This window comes from Lagenorhynchus albirostris, chromosome 20, assembly GCF_949774975.1.
Source record: "Lagenorhynchus albirostris chromosome 20, mLagAlb1.1, whole genome shotgun sequence".
Classification (NCBI taxonomy): Eukaryota; Metazoa; Chordata; class Mammalia; order Artiodactyla; family Delphinidae; genus Lagenorhynchus; species Lagenorhynchus albirostris.
This window is the reverse complement of record NC_083114.1, coordinates 3360922-3377664: the sequence shown is the minus strand read 5'-3', so window position 1 is coordinate 3377664 and position 16743 is coordinate 3360922. Positions and strand designations below refer to the sequence as shown.

At 50.2% G+C, this 16743-nt stretch overlaps 1 protein-coding gene across 2 annotated transcripts in view; it reads right to left on the bottom strand.

Moving 5' to 3' along the window:
* Positions 1–530: 530 nt before the first annotated feature.
* PMP22 (peripheral myelin protein 22) overlaps positions 531–16743 on the bottom strand; it is a 28697-nt gene continuing 12484 nt past the window's right edge. For both annotated transcript variants that reach the window (XM_060133979.1, XM_060133977.1), the window contains exons 4-5: positions 9737–9877; positions 531–1831 (exon numbers count right to left, since the gene is read on the bottom strand). In XM_060133979.1, the coding sequence (XP_059989962.1) occupies positions 1668–1831; positions 9737–9877 (305 nt within the window). In that variant the 3' untranslated portion in view covers positions 531–1667. The remainder of the gene's footprint in view (positions 1832–9736; positions 9878–16743) is intronic.

The window sequence follows — 16743 nt, the reverse complement described above, 5'->3', positions numbered from 1 at the left end:
GTATCTGTGTGGGCACTGCATTTTTTCCTGGCAGAAATCATAAACTATGTCTTCTGGTTACCTTTGGCGAGAGACCATGGAAAAGAGGGGGAAAAGAGGCTTTCACATGTCATGATCCTGGATGTATATTACTTTTTTTAATGCCAAAAGTGTTACCTAAATGGTGAGATTTGGGCCATTTCTGTTCTTCTTTGTTCTTAATTATTAATTTTTATTTTTAGTTAAATGCTATAAAAGAAACCTTATGAAATAAACATGAGCATTTTCAAAGTTCAAGCACGTAAAGTGAAATTCCCAGTTTTTTCAATCACCTTGTGGCCATCTGTGCCACTTTACCCAATCTATCCGAGTCAAAAGAGAGAAAGCGGGTCTCTGCTGGAAACCTTGGAAGGGAGAAGCTCTTCCATCACGGATGTCCAAAGACGCCAGAGCAACCCAGGTCATCTGCCCAACAGCGGCTCCGTGACCCTCTTCCCTCTGCTCCGACACGCACCTCGCACCCTCACCCACAAAAACCCACGAGAGCTCAGTGAGTTACTCTGATGTTTATTTGAATGCATCTTAGTCCACACAGTTGGTATAAAATCAGAAAAAGCTAAGCAAAAAATATAAAAAAAAAAAAAAGGTCTGGAGTCTTAGCATCAGAAGGGCACCGTATATACATCTACAGTTGGTGGCCAGTACGAGTCATTGCCAGACAGTCCTTGGAGTCAGAGGACAGTCTAGACCGTGCTGCATCTCAGGAACCACTGTCCCAGGGGGTCTAGAAGCTTGTCCTGATGCTCCGACCATAAGGAAAACGTGGGAGTGATAAAGGCGGTGGTTTGTTATTCATTATAGTAATAACAGCAGCCTAGCTAGGTACAAATGTGGTTATAAACCATTTATCTTACACAGAATTATTCAGGTCTCCGTTCGACTTCATGCTGTAAAATGGTTAATTGAATTTCCAGTGAGGCGTTTAGACGATTAGTGATCACAAGGAATGGTAAATACATAGCACCACTTCATAGGTTTGCTGTCACCAATTTCTCACCTAGATGCGTGACCGGGACACCCCCCTTCAAGGGCAAGTATTCCAAAGCCACAAGCCGTGATCCTCCGAGGGCTCCAGTTTGGGGGTTCTGTCCGAGTGCAGGTAAGGCTGCACACAGAGGCGTGGGCAGTGCATGTCTGTGTGTGACGCACTGGGTCACCCACAGTAAAAGGGCTTTGGGCCATTTGGGGTTTCTATCCACACTTTGGTTTTCTAAATGAGGTGGAGTGGGAGGGAGGCATCTTCTTTCAGACGAAAGGGAAGGGGCAAGATGGACTTATTTTATTTCTGGGCAAAACAAACAAAAACAAACAAACAAAAAAACTGAGCTTGATTATACGGTTAGGATGTCAAGTTCCTTAGCTACTTTAAGGTTCAACCCACGGCTGATGGTCAACACATAAAGCAAACAATACTATGTACATATATGTAAAAAGTGTTATAAATAGGTTTTATAAACCGTCGATATTATATACATCTTCAATCAACACTAACCACCCCCCGCACCTGCTCTCTGTTTGGTTTGGTTTGAGTTTGGGTTTTTTGGCTAGCTCCTTTTTTTTCCTGGCTTCTGGTTTACTTCCTCCCTCCCTGCGTGCGCTCAGACCCTCGGACGTCCTGTCCCGGTGCCTCATTCACGTTTCCGCAAGATCACATAGATGACGCCGCTGAGGAGGGCCAGTGGGAAGGCCACCCAAGCCAGGATGTAGGCAAAGCCGTAGGAGTTCTCCGAGTTGAGATGCCATTCCGGGTGCCTCACCGTGTAGATGGATGCCGCGCTCATCACACACAGACCTGGGAAGGAGAGGGACCAGCTGGGGGCAGGAGGGGTCATGGAGCGGGGACCCTGCACCACCCCCAAACCAGACTCCATGGGACCCGGAGCACCTGCCCCACCCACCCTGCTCTCCTCCCAGACTCGACCCCACCTCACACAAACACACACACACACACACACACACACACCAGGGCACCCTTTTCTCTTTCTTAGGGAGAAGGATACGGGCTGCAGGAAGAGAGGGCACGTCCATCTCAGGCAGGAATCTGCCACCAGATCCAGAACTGACAGGAGGGGCTCAAAGGTACCGGAACCCAGGAAACGATCTGCTCTCTGCGTCCAATCTATGTGACCCAGACCATGGCTTCCAAGGTCTCCCCTCCTCTTTCCTCCTCATTCCCTTTAACCGTCACCCATTGCCAGTTGACACGAGGGGCCCAGCGAGAATTCTGGTGGCAAGAGAAGCCCACCTATGTCTTTGCAAGGACAGCTGGGTGTGGGAGCCCCTGGAAGCCTGTACACCACTCCACAGATGGGTGGCGGCATCCTCTGAAATCAGGGAAGGTGACACCTCACCGTTATCTGAGCGGCACTCACGCCGAGCACAGGGGCGGAACTCCACGCTGACCTCCTCAGCAGGATCGCTACATCAGAGACCAAGCAAGCAACGCCCACGGGCACCACTAGGCAGACAGAGAACACGTGGAGAGGAAAGGGAGGAAGGACGCTGCAGAGAGAGGAGGTGGTCACGGCCAAGCTGCGTGGTGCCTGGTCCCTTTCAACTGTTCTTGGTCCCCCAAGGTTGGTCTAAAGCCCAAACAAAGGTGAAAGGGTATCAGATCTGCAGGCAGGTCAGGCAACCCCTTCCTTGTCTACCACAGAGCCTTGGTGGAGGGACAAGAAAATCCTCCACCTGAGATCCCACAAAGCAGGCAAGTTCAAGCGTGACGGTCCATGCCCACGGTGACGGTCAGCATCCCTGCAGGGAGGAGTCCAGTGACGTGAGCACCCCAGCCCAGAGCGGCACAAAGCCTGCTCTGTCCGCTCCTGAACACAGGGGCTTTGACAGGCTCTGACTGACTCTATTATAAGTCCAGAACGCATGTGGGATGCCTGTGGGTCCAGAGCCCCCCAAGGCCCGGACCACCTACATCTAACCTCACTGCTATTTGGGTTATTTAACTGGACACTGCGACTCTGTTTGAACAAAGTGCAGAAGTGGGACTGTGTAACATTCACTGCCCCGATAAGATTGTCCTTCTGCAAGTCAGAGAGAGAAAACACCCACTCCATTGGCCCCCATCGAGAGAGCCACACAACAGTCTTGGGACCACAGGGGCATCAGCTCCAGGACCTGCCACCTACAGATAGCCCGGGGGACGGGAAGACATCTGTTTCCGCGGGGAAGTCATAGCTGGCCAACGGTCACAGGAGGGAAACTGTGGTTTCGATCTGCTGGACCTCAAGGTCTATAGCTCACCTCTCCAAAGTGCTAATTCTTGCCTGTCTCTCAGGCTATATCTGACCTACCTAATGATGGCAGAGCCTCAAAGGCGAGGCAAGAGCAAGGGAGAGAGTGAGATGTAAGCAGAGCATCTGAAGGGCAAGACAGTGTCCATCATCTTCCAAATGGGGCGTGTGTCTAGCCAGCAACAGCATGAGAAATGTAGTGATAGCTGCGTGGACCAGCTGTGTCCAGATTTCCCCAGCAAAGAGAAAATAGCAAAGAAAAAACACGTTGTCTATGACCTGGGGGGAGCGAGAGAGACAGGACACACAAGTGCAGTGACTAACTCAGTGGCTTAATTATATGACATTCGCCCTGGGAGAATCTCAGAAGTAAAGGGATTTATGCTTCGCTTCAAGAATCCACACGCTTGTACACTTGCAAAGTCAACAAGAGGATACACACTTTATAATTACTGTTGTCGGGAGACTGATGCTTTAGGGAATGTATCATTACAAGGCTGTCTGTATGCAAAGCAACAGACGTGCCCCGGAATACAGAGCAGGTAGTGAGTCCCGAAATGTCAAACACTTCTCCCAATAACGGGACTGTGATTCGCGTTCTTGGCCACCAGTAGGTGGAGATGCGTTTTTGAAGGTCTCCGTGGAGAAGGTAAGTGAGGCCACCGACTACACGCAGGTGTGCTGCCCTCCCCAGAGATGAGCAGGGAGGGGCCTGCGTCTGGGAGCAAAGGTCAGCTGTACGTGGAAAGGCACTGACCCTGTCCAGACAACACAGAAATGCTGGCCGCTCAAGACTTCCCAAGAGATCCCCCCTGCCTCAGCATGGCTGGGTCCGCATCACTAGACATGCTCCCCGAAGACCAGGCCTCGAGCCCCCTTTAATGGTGACAGCAGCCACAGGTGAACAATCAGAGCCCGGCATCTTTAGAAGGGAGTGCCCAAGAGACCGAAGGCAGAGGAAGGAAGGGAGGGGGTCCTCTAGGCTTCCTCATCTCCATTCTGTTCGGTTCAGTCAACATGGAATGAGCACCTGGCATGTGCGGGTACCATTCTGGACACTGAGTGCACCGAGATCCACAAGACGTGGTCCCCACCTTCAAGGTGAGTGTCATCCGGAAACAGACACGGCAGTAGAGACTTCCAAGAGAGTAGGATGTGATTCCAAGGAAAGGAGAGAGAAACACACCGGATGCCCTGAGAGCACAGATCGATCAGGGGCCTGGGGAATCCTGAAAGGGGACACGGGGCTTGACCGGGGTCTGAAGGATGTGGAAGAGGTGGCCAGGTGCTGAAAGGTGTGAAGGAAATCCCAGGTAGAAGGGAGACCACGAGCGCGGCAAGGAGGACGGAGGGCCCCGTGGACACCACCAGCGGGTCCCACTCAGAGTCTCTGTGATGGAGGCTGGAAGAGAGGGCCACCGGGGCACTTGACGAGGTTGTGGAGGGAAGCACAGCTTTTGTGGAGGAGAAACAGGATCAGAGGTGTGTCCAGAAAGACCGCCCCAGATTTAGAGGTGGGGACAAGATCGGGGACAGGAAGGTGCGTGAGTTGGCTTTTGCCCAGCAATGGTGTTTGCAAGTAAAAGAAAAGAAATGAGCACAATGTCTAGGTGTGACGCCACACAACGGAGGAGCCGGTGGTGGACTGGGGTGGGGGTGGGCGGCTCTGGCGTGACTGCCTGGTGGGTTAACTTAGGGAACTTGGGGAAATGGTCTTGCAAGCTGAGGAAGTACAGTTTCAAGGAGAGAGATGGCAACAGTATCGAAAGCAGGGGAGGGAGTCAGCAAATGGCCATCCGTGCACATCCGTGACCTCTGCCGAAGCAGCTCAGAGCCTGGAGCGAAGCCAGGAGCCTGGGTGGGGCTGGCTAGGGAGTGAGCACTGGGGGAGACCACCGAGATGGGCAGCGGGAGCGCCTCCCTGGAGCTCGTTCCGTGAGCGAGGCCCCTGTCTCTCCCCACCTCACCCTTCAGGCCACAAGGGAGAGAAGGAAGAGGCTGGAAGGTCCATTACCCGGAGAGCACTGGGCTCTCTGTCCCACCCACACCGAGCCTCCTCTGTGCCGCCAGCCCCCTTTCCATTCTCAGCCTCCGTGTGATTCCTGCAGCCTTGCAAAGCGCCCACAGCATTACCAGATGCCCATCTGGGCCCAGCCAGGGCAACATCTGGGATGATTCGCCCAGAACTGGTGTTTCTTAACGTGGTCTCCGACTTAAGCTGTCTTGGAACCACTCAGAACAGGGAGGGCACTGGGCTTTTATTCCTCCCCCAGATTTTCATTCTAAATGCTCTCTACCCACCTCAATGTGTATGAAAGAAAAGGAACAAAACAAACAGAAAAAGTAAAAGTCACTTTTAAAAGGAGTTTCCTACCATCCTTGCTGTTCCTCGTAATCACAATAAACACAAATTGCAGAAACTACACAGGTGGCCTGAGTTTAATTCTGCCAAGGGAACACATTACCCAGTCACTCAACAAGTGGGACATTCAGGGCGTTCTAGGAGGTGTGCGTGGAGCTCGCCGCTGGGTGTGACTCGTGAAATAAATCAAAACATAGTCTGTATCTCCGTGATGCTTTCCCATCCTGGGCCACTCAACCCAGCAGAGCCGGGGCCAGGGTAAGCACTGTCTGGGAACAGATGGCTGCAGGTCCTGAAAATAAGAATGACTCCAAAATCCAGATACAGGATCAGGACGGTCCTTCTCTAAGAAGAGGGTTTAGAAGAATTGATGGCTCGTGGATAGGATGAGCTCTGTAAATCATCCTAGAAGAACTTACAGTGGGATTAGGGCAGGTTAATGGCTGCAACAGTGGTGCCCAACTCTGGATGGACATCAGAGTCACCAGGGAGCAGCCCTGCCCAAGAACTCTTTTTTTTTTTTTTTTTTTTTGGTACGCGGGCCTCTCACTGTTGAGGCCTCTCCCGTTGCGGAGCACAGGCTCCGGACGCGCAGGCTCAGCGGCCATGGCTCACGGGCCCAGCCGCTCCGCGGCATGTGGGATCTTCCCGGACCGGGGCACGAGCCCGCGTCCCCTGCATCGGCAGGCAGACTCTCAACCACTGCGCCACCAGGGAAGCCTCCAAGAACTCTTAAATGAGACTCTCTGGGGATGAAGCCTGAGCACCAGCGTTTTTTAAAAGCACCCCCTTTCTCACAAAAGGTGATTCTGGTCTGCAGCTGAGATTGAGGAGCACCCAACTAGATGACGGAGCCTCTCAAAACGTCTTCAAGAAGCAGCCAACCTGGGCTTCCCTGGTGGCGCAGTGGTTGAGAGTCCGCCTGCCGATGCAGGGGACACGGGTTTGTGCCCCGGTCCGGGAAGATCCCACATGCCGCGGAGCGGCTGGGCCCGTGAGCCATGGCCGCTGAGCCTGCGCGTCCGGAGCCTGTGCTCCGCAACGGGAGAGGCCACAACAGTGAGAGGCCCGCGTACCGCAAAAAAAAAAAAAAAAGAAGCAGCCAACCTAAGAAGTATGTAATCAAGGAAAGACAGTTCTTAAAGGTGAGACTCGCAGCTTATTATAAGTGGAGAAGAGATGATGCAGTGAGACAGGCAGCCCCACAAGCACAGGCAAGTCAGTCATCTAGAGCCAGGCAGAGACGGCTCCCAAGTCTGCAATCAGCCAAAGAGCCCCACACGCCTTTCACCTGCCCTTCCTGCATGCTCACGCGTGTGTTTAAAAAGTCCACAGCAGGACCCTCCAGAAGGAAGCTACGCAGAGACGATCCGGCCCTGACAGCCCCTGGGACACTCAGCATAGTTTGGAGGCTTCCACACAACAGGCTTCAGTGCTTCAAGAAGCATCTGCCCTGCGTGGATCGCAGCTACGGTGGCCACAACCCACTTGTAGATTGCACATCCCATGATGGAAGGGCTCCTCCCTTCCTTCCTTCCTTCCTTCTTTCCTCCCTCCCTCCCTCCCTCCTTTCTACTCTCCTTTTTGTTTTCTGATTGTTTTTGCTTTTCTGATTTGTTCCTTGATATTAAGGGGTAATTTCTCACCCCCAACAGCCCTTCCCTAACTGTCTCTCTAGTTACTGAATCCTTCATAGGCCGTGAGATAGGAAACACACATGAGCAGGGTTGTCAGACACTGAAGTCTGGAAATCTCTGAGGGAAGTCCCCACTCTCTTAAATCCCAAGTTTAGTAGGAAGACCCTACAGCAAGTTCAAACACAACATTCTAGAGAGCTGAGGTTTCTAGAAGACTCGCTTTCTCAGGTCCTTTTGACCGGACGGAACAAGCACAGAACATTCTTAGGACGTACAAAGTACAACCGCTACTCTGGATCAACACTTCAACCTCCAGACAACTTCCTATTCACAGATGGACCGCTAAACTGACAAACCGATAAAACCGAAAACTAGGTCTCGGGAGAGATAAGAAGCTAGATTTGAAGGGGATAACGCAAGAACAAACCATGTGCTTCTATATCCGGAGGTTTTCATGGCAGAGTTCTAGAAGGCTTGGAGAAGTTTGGAGAAGAATCCAAACACTGAAACGAGGAGGAATGAGTAAACAAACTTTGGAAGATTAGCAAAATCTCAGTACCTAAGAGCGTTTGGGTTGAACGAAGTACTTATCTCTGGACTTTGGTTTTTGACCGAAAATGACCTTGCTAAAAAGACAATGTTAGAGACTTTTAGGCTAAAATATCTCAGTTGGAAAAATGAAGATGAGGCACTCCCTGCCCTGAGATGTCCCTTCAAAAGTAAGTTCGCTCTGTCCAATGTTTCCAGTCTGACTAGTCCTGGTGGTGTAGACTCATTCATCACAGATGTTTGGGAACTTGAGAATCATAAATGGGGTAGATTTGAACTCATCTTCCACGGTCAGTCAGGTTCAATGAAAGATCATATCAAAAGCAGAGTTTCTGCCTTGGATGTTGCGTTCCTTAAAAACTCGGGTGGATTCTGAATCTCTAAATGTATTCAGTCCACGTGGGATGGGAAGAAATGGGGGCACCCGGTGTCCTTGCATGAGCTACGTGTTCATTTAGCCCTCCCAGTCTCAGTTTATCAGTAAAATAACGAGTGCGTATAGATCAAATATAAGTATTTTATATCACTTTTTCTTGAGAATATAATCATTGATACCATGGACAGGATCACCATTGATATCAAACTGCAAACAGGGAGCCTAAAAGGAAATCCCAGAAGATATTCTAGTTTTCTGTGCTACTTCTGGAAATGGGGTGAATAATGATCACTGCTCCTAATGTACCCAGAAATGATATCTCACTGAAGAATTGGTAATTTAGCAAAGCTGGCAACACTCCCAGAAGCTTGGCTGATATAATAAAACCTTGATAAAATCAAGTAGCAAAGCACTGTTTGGTTTTGAAATCCCAAACTGTGCACATTGACATGTTGTATTTAGGAATTTGATGTGAAATGGTTCTCTAGTTTACTTACTTTTTCCAGTAAAGCATAAGTCTCTGGCTTCTAGAAAAGGGTCATCGACATTCAACGTCAGGTTGTGTCTTGCCATACAAACCTATGTAAGCCATGAGCTCTGCCTGCCCATCCATCCACCCGTCTATCCATCCATCCATCCAGGACTTGTGCGCTGTTTTCAACCCTCCAATGACTGCTCGTGAGTCATGGCGGTGCTTCAGCAACTAAACAAGAGATGCTACACCCCTGCCCACTCAGGGGCCAGAAGTGAGAACATTTCACAGTCCCCAGACGTACTCTGGCATATACAGATTTTAAGAGTTATTAGCCTGGAGTGTAGAATCCACCACACCTGCTTCCTATGTCTCTCCAGTGCTCTGCTGACTCAGTCCACTGGCCATCAACGGACAGAAGGATAAAAGGAAACAAAGTGAGACAATGGCCAGAATCCAGAGACAAGAGCTGGAAGGCGTCACGTCTAGGACTCTGCACACGGTGCGTGTCGATAACCTGGAACCGATGGTGTGTTACACATGCCGAAAGGAAGACACCAGTAAGTCGGAGGCTGGTGGACTCCAGGGGCCAGAGTAAAGGAGAGTAAGAATTTGTCAGGTGACTCCATCACTGCTTAGAGGTAGGCGACAGGTACCTGAGAGCAACCTCGGCAGCAGATCGGGGCCATTTCCGTGCTGAAGCAGGGATGGTCCCGGGGCATAACGTGAGCTACAGAAATCCACCCTCAAGACTGGTCTGTGCTCTACCGACATCCTCAGCATTTACCTCTGATGCTATGTCCAAACTGTAGCTCCGCCCCAGGTTAGGGACCCTCCTTCCAGAACCCCTAGCCCTGTTTCCTATGCACCCCGTTCCATGGAGAAGTGGAGAGTTCCCAGATTCACACACACACACACACACACCTGTGCTGTATGAAATCCATCCACGGGGAGGACTCCTGCACGCCAGTCATTCTGAGCCACGCCCTTCTGACTGATCGTGCTGCAGTCTGGGGGTGCCCGGCCCCCTCATGGACTCAGTCATCTCCGACTTACCAGCAAGGATCTGGAAGACTCCGGTGATGTAAAACCGGCCCCCCTTGGTGAGGGTGAAGAGCTGGCAGAAGAACAGGAACAGGGACAGAACGCTGAAGATGATGGACAGGATCATGGTGGCCTGGACCGACTGCAGCCATTCTGAGGGAGGAGACACTGGGTTAGGAAAAGCCCGGGGGTGGGGCGCGGGGAGGCGGGGCTCTGCCGCGGGGGGCGGGGCCCGGGGCACCAGGACAGCTGAAAGCCACTCCCCACCCACCCCCACCCACCCGCCCCCCCACCCCCACCCGCCCCGGGCAGCAGCCGCATCCCTCCTGTGAACAGAAGTCGGACTATCCACCTTCCCACTCTTAAAAGTCATTCTTTATTTCCTGCTTTCTTTTGGAGGGAAAAAAAAAGGTATTAAAACGTGTTTAATTGTAGACGTTTTAAGAAAAGGCTCTAAGACACTACCTAGTCCCACCGCAAGGAGTTAAACTCCAGTTAAAATACATTGAATTCCCTTCCAGTCTTCTAGCCAAATGTGTTACTTACACAGATGTGCGTGTGTTCAAGGGGCTCTGAGCCCCGCCCTCTGCCTCCTCCCTCCCTGCCCTCGGGGGTTCGAAGGGCTTCTTGGAGTCCCTGGATTCTGAGAATAGTTCCAAACCACTGTTCAAAATATTAGCATCCCCCAAGGAGACAGAGAGACCGTGGGGATGGCTGGGAAGACGCAAATGCTATTGGAGCCAAGACTAATTCTGTAGAAAGTCGCAAGAAAATGCTGATGGGAAGAGCATGCTTTATTTAGCTATGAATGCCTCTGCTCTCCCTCAGTCACGCTGATCTCAGAGCAGTGGGTGCTCAGTCCGACCATCAGATAGCACCACGGATGACCCTTCCTCATCTTTGCTGAACCCCCAGCCTTAGATCAAATCTCCAGGCACCCAACTGAAATTCAGGCAAGGAAGGGAACTCTGTAGTTCACCATCTACTGCAAATGAAGGTCATTTCAGGAAGGAACGGACAAGAGGCAACAACCTGGGCTTAACACCAGAGAGGGGAACTTGCAGTGTGCCCCCAGGAGACCTCCAGGGGCCCTGCCAACCTGTCGCCTGCATCCTTCCTTCCAAGCACCTGAGAATCACTGGGGCGGGCACTGCTCTCAACAAGAAAGATCAATTAGAGAAGACCCAGGTTTGATCCTCTCCACTCAGTAATGGATTAATGGGCCTTGGCTTAGAAAAACACACACCAGTGCTTAACACAGTAGAAAAAGCTGTGAAATCGTGATGGTTTATCATCAATAACTCGCGAAGATGTTCCCTTTTTTTTTTTTCTTTTTGGCCACACCACGCAGCATGCAGGATCTTAGCTCCCCATTCAGGGATCGAACCCAGGCCCCTGCAGTGGAAGCACAGAGTCTTAACCACTGGGCTGCCAGGGAAGTCCAATAACTCACAGAGGTGAACCTGGTTTGAGCTGCGAGTGGCTCAAGGTAGAATTTTAAGGGTACTGGTTAGGGTAACTGTGACTCGAGTTTCACAGACACAGACATTTTTCCAGACTGAAACCAGAAGCATTTTAGAGTTGGAAGAAGCCTGAGGGATCAACTAACCCACCCCTTTGTACTGACCGAGATTTCCAGAGATGTCTGCATGAGCCTCTGGTACAGACAAAGCTGGGAGGCCCTTGATTCTAGTCTAGTGCTCTTTCCACCGTGATGGACTACACACTTCGTTTATCTTTGCAATTTCTTTGTCAATTAAGGTTCGAAAAGGATGTCTAATGCGTTGTGAGCCATCCCAGCTTCATTTCTGTATCTCTAATTGAACCACTATGCCCAGCGTAGCACTTCTTCTGGAGGAGTGATCTGCAACAAAGCCAGTGCTGCCATAATGTCATTTTTTGTGTAATAAAGCAATTATCCAGCACTTTGGTAGGTGAAGCTGGAAACAAAGAAATCTGAGCCCCAAATCTAGAACTAAAACAGTGATTCTATTTTGCTGCAGAGTGGCCTTCAAGGCACACCCTCAGAAGGGGCACAGCTGGGGCAGGTGACATCCTAGATTTCCCTCTCTGATTCTGAGATCTTTTCCTAAGTCTTTACCTATCATTAACACCAGGAAACTTCTGCCAGACCTCATATTTAGAGAAAACTCAAAATCATACATGTTAAGCCTACATCAATAGGAGAAGTCCCTTAGATTTAATAACGTAATGAAATTCTTCTCGAAACTCTTTCACCAGGAACTTGAATTTTAGTGCCAAGCTCATTACAATTGAGTTAGCTTTCCGTAAGCTGTTTCTCACATCAGATCCCAATCAGGAAGTCAAGGAAGTTTTTATTCAATGGGTCTTGGCTGTACACCTTCTGTTTTGAGCCAAGCTCTCTGGTTTGTTCTGGGGATACAGAGTTGAAGAAGCAAGTTTTCAACCCTAAGCACAATAAGTAACACACATACACGCTGAGAGCAAGTCCAACTATATCAATCACAGCATGTGTGAATGGGTTCAGGTCACTCATTATAAGATGTGGAACTCCATCTTGAATTACGTCATTTGTATCTGTAGCCTGATACAAGAGATATACCTAAAACCAACAACAGTTGAAAATCAAAAGATTTTGAAAAGAGACACCAGGCAAATATTAACAAAAACGTACAGTAATAATAGCATCAGGCAGACGGGATTCAAATTGAAAAAGAGGAAAATGGCCAGTGAGGGAAGATCCAGTTTACCATGAAGAAATAAAAGTCATAAATTTCTATGCATATAATAGCATGGCCTGGAAAAAAATAAAGCAAAAAATAACTGAAATGTGAGAAGAAATTGATAAAGCTAACAAGCATAGTGGAAGATTTAAGCATAGCTCTCTCAGAATAGATAAATCAAGTAGATCAAAATACGGTAAGATATAGATTATTTGTATTACAGCATTAACCAATTCAGTTTACTAGCTATGTAGATCATGTGTGTCCCTTTAACAAAGACTACAAATTATTTTCAAACACACATGGGACAGTCTTGCAAACCGTGCATCAGGCAACAACCAAAAAATCTCAATAAATCTCAAAAAAAAGCAGACATGATGTAAACACAACTAAAGGCAAACAGAAAGTAGAAATTCAAAACAAACCAGCCAACATAAATTGGGACATTTTAAAATAGTATCCCAGATAATCCCTTGGATAAAGAAATCAAGATGAGGAGGAAAGATTTCTTCAGCAAGGAATGATATTGACAGTACGTGTGTTAAACCCACAGGCTGTGGTCCCAGCCGTGCCCAGGCCACGCCCTCCATCAGAACAGGCCTGGGTACCCCCGGCTTAACCGGCTACTTGCATAGTTTTGCCCCCGAATCCCTCTCCTATAACAAGTGGGATTAACTATCTCAGAGGATTGTTGTAACGATCAAATAAAAGTGTTGATATAAAAGCTCTGTACAGTACAAATAACCCCATGAAAAGGCTGAGCTGAGGGGCAGGGTAAATGAGCACCTACAGACTGTTCCAGGATGGTACCTGGGGCATCTCCACCTGGGCCGCACCAAGGACATGTATAACGGGGACAGCCGTGTCCACATAAGCCATGTTATTATAAGGTGCCAACAGGAACACCAAAAGTATTTTAATACAACTCTGCTATCATTTCATACGGGATCTTCAGCACAGAGGTTGGCAAATTATCTGTGACGAGTCAGGCTGTAAATAGTTCAGGCTTCGCAGGCCATATGGTCTCCGTGGCAACTACTCAAGTTCGCCACCTTAGCAGAAAATCAGCCTTCGTCGATATGTAAATGAGTGGGTGTGGCCTGTTCACCTAATAAAATCTTATTTACAGAATCAGGCCGTGGACCCGACTGGACCTGCAGGCTATCGTTTGCCAGCCTCTGCTACAGACAAGCACATCCGACGTACAGAAAACAATTGTTAGAGTGGAGAGACCTGGACGGAAGGGAAAGCCCTGTCCACTGCAGTCCTGTTTCATACAGATCAACCTTCATGTGAGACCGCCGCGCCAAGTGGCGAGTCTGAACTTCTACCCAAGCCCCAAGGCAGTGATACTCTTTTCTCCCAAACCACAAGTTCAGGGTCGTTAGCAGAGCTCATGACCAGCGCCCGAGAACTATTCGTGGAATCCCCAGGGGCAGCGTTGTAACCTCCAACGTTGGTGCCAAGCACAGGAATTAAAAGCCTTTCGCAGACCTGCTGTTCTCATGCGCATGCCAGGTAATAGGGCTGCTGACAGCTCTCTGACGTGGGCCAGGCCGTGGCTGCCAGCACACCCACTCCCCCCGCAGAAGGGAAAGCTGGAGATGCCCAATGACCAAAGGTCAGATTCCTGCCCCAGCGGCAGCTAAGCAATGAAGGAAATACATCTGCCCCCTCAGCTGTATTCTTAGCCCAGGGCCTAGATCTGGTGAGCTAAGAGCTCAGAAGGGATGCAGCCCTCTTCAGTGCACCAGCCCCGCTGCGTTCCTTTGCCTCTTTCACTCCCAGCCTGGAACCACGCCCCTGGCAGCCCCTCCCCACCTTGCATTCCACTCAGGCAGTTCATAAAAGCTCTCTGACTCCATAGAGAGAACAGGTTTTCCGGAAGTGAACGGAAGGACGGTGGCCGTTGAGTCAGAGGATAAACTGGGGGTAGCCAAGCCAGGAGGAAAGAGGCCGTGGGGGTGAGTCACCACTGCAGGAGTAAGTGCCGCCCATTTGCATAATGCTGTGCTGCTTCCCAAAGCGCGCGACCCGCCAGGCCTCGATCCCCGCCGATCTCCACCCTCGAACCTGGCTACCCTACCCACTGCCATCCCACAAACCACCGCTCTCCTTCCTCCTCGAGATGAATGTCATCCCAGAGACGGCTGACTTGCCCAGCGGCCTGCCTCCTATCCAGGTGGCCTTGGCTGTCAAGCTTCGCTCACCGGTGCCAGCCTATACGGGGCCCCGCGTGGTCCTCGCCCAGGGCTCCAGCTTCTTTCCATCCAGTCCAGCTGGGAGCTTTGAAATCGGGCCCAGGGCTCAGGCTAACTTCGCCCGTGACCCACGCAGGATGCTTGCCAGAGGGGAAAGCTACACAGGGGCTTTCAGCTCCCTCTGGCCAGGAGCTCACGCGGAAGAGGAAGGCCACGGGGGAGGCTCTTTCAACTCACAATCACGAGGGCATTTCAACTCCAGCAGAACCTCTGGCTGATGACTAGTGAATAGAAGTTCAAGGCGCTCTGGCTGCACCTGACACCATCACTCAGTTAACTGCCCTCCTAACCAAGAGGCTTCCTGATGGTCACAAGAGCTAGTTTTCCAGAGTCTAATTTATATGTGTGGTTTGATACCACAAGTCTTATTCTCACTAGTCTTTAGATTTGAACGGGGAATATAATACAGCCATTGAGGTTCTGAGGTTACTGAAAATATTCAGCTGTTTCAAGCTTCCTCTATTCCCTGGTTGGAAAACTCTAGTAACAGGAGGGTCAGGTTAGGCTGTGTTTCCCAAAGACTTGTTGCTGATTAAACAGAAAAACAGAGGGAGTGGCTTCCATGGTCAAGTATATTAACCTCCCTCTTCGGACACTGCAATGTACAACGACGTACTCAAGGCTCTGAGAAGTCTTACCATTAAAAAAATAGCCTGGGTAACTTTTAAATGGTGTTTTCCAAATTGACTTATTGGAGAACCTTTTTTGTTGGTGTTGTTAAGAACAGGCCACATGGACATGCGGGTTTGGGCCACAGGCAATGACAGTGGAAAGGAGAAAGGCATTTTAACTGCCCGATCACAAGCTGTGCTGATGGAAATGTACAGGGAAGGAGGGTATGCCTGGGGGAGGGGGCTCACAATCTTTGGCTTTAAAAGGCATTCTCCATATAAAAATAATCAGAGGTCCCCTCTCCTTTTTAATCCTAAAATATAAAAAGGAAGCCAAGCATCATGGAAATTAAGAGCCCCCAGCCCACCAGTCATAGGAAAGCACCCACTCTTCTCTCCTCCCCATGCCTGCTGAAGTTCTACCCAATTTCCCAGGCCCGGCTCAAAGGTTCCCCTCCCCGCACCCGCTGTCACAATTATATCCTGAACAGGAAGAGGCTCCAGGGCACATGGGATGCGACGGGTGCCTACTCAAGGTCCCACCTCCACGCTCACCCTATTAGGCCACCAGGGCACCTGCCCCAGGTAACCAGCTCGTAAGAGGCAGACCCAGTGCAGAAAAGCAGGGACTCCAGGTACCCACCCACTGGGGTGCTGAGGAGTTGAAAAGCATGTTTGAAATCTAACAAATTAAAGGATCCTGCTGCCCTTCTTTAGGTTTGGCATCCACAGAACATAGGGAGGAAGGAGGAAGAATGGGACAGCAAAGGGAGAGAGTTCCCCCTTCTCTGCTCGTCCACCTGCCAAGCCAAACCACAAGCCATCTGCAGAGAAGCAGCAAGAGGCCCATGCTTGCCATCCAGAGGCAGCACGTTAGCCAGCTGACAGCCAAGGACTGTCACCAGCACCAGAAAAGCCACTGCAAGAAGAAGGCATCACAGAGAAAGGAAGACCCTGGGGAGATAAAGCCGCAGCCTCCAAATATTTGAAGTCAGTCTGGGGACACGATGGGCGTTTAAACTCCTTGAGGACAAGCTTGCAACCTGTAAAACCCAGGTCCAGCCCCCCAGGCATGAATTAAGACATCCAGAAACGACTGGAAATTCAGAGGACAGTCGTGGCCTCAGCTATGTAATTTGTTAATGACAGCATCCCAGGGCATTTCCCCTGCATCACCGGCCCCTCATCCCCAACCTCTCTGCCAACTCCCTCCTGTACCCATCAGCTGCTGGAGTGTCACAGGACTCACTCTGGACACCTCTGCTCCTCTGCCTCTCCTCTCATCAACTCCCCAGCACCAGGACATCAAATACCCTCCGTAGACACGGATGACTCCAAATCTGAATTTCCAGCCCAGACCTCTGCCCTGAGCCACAGATTCCCAAATCCAAGTGCTTTGCTGACGTTCTACATTCTCAGTGTTAACGGCCAGGATGAACTTT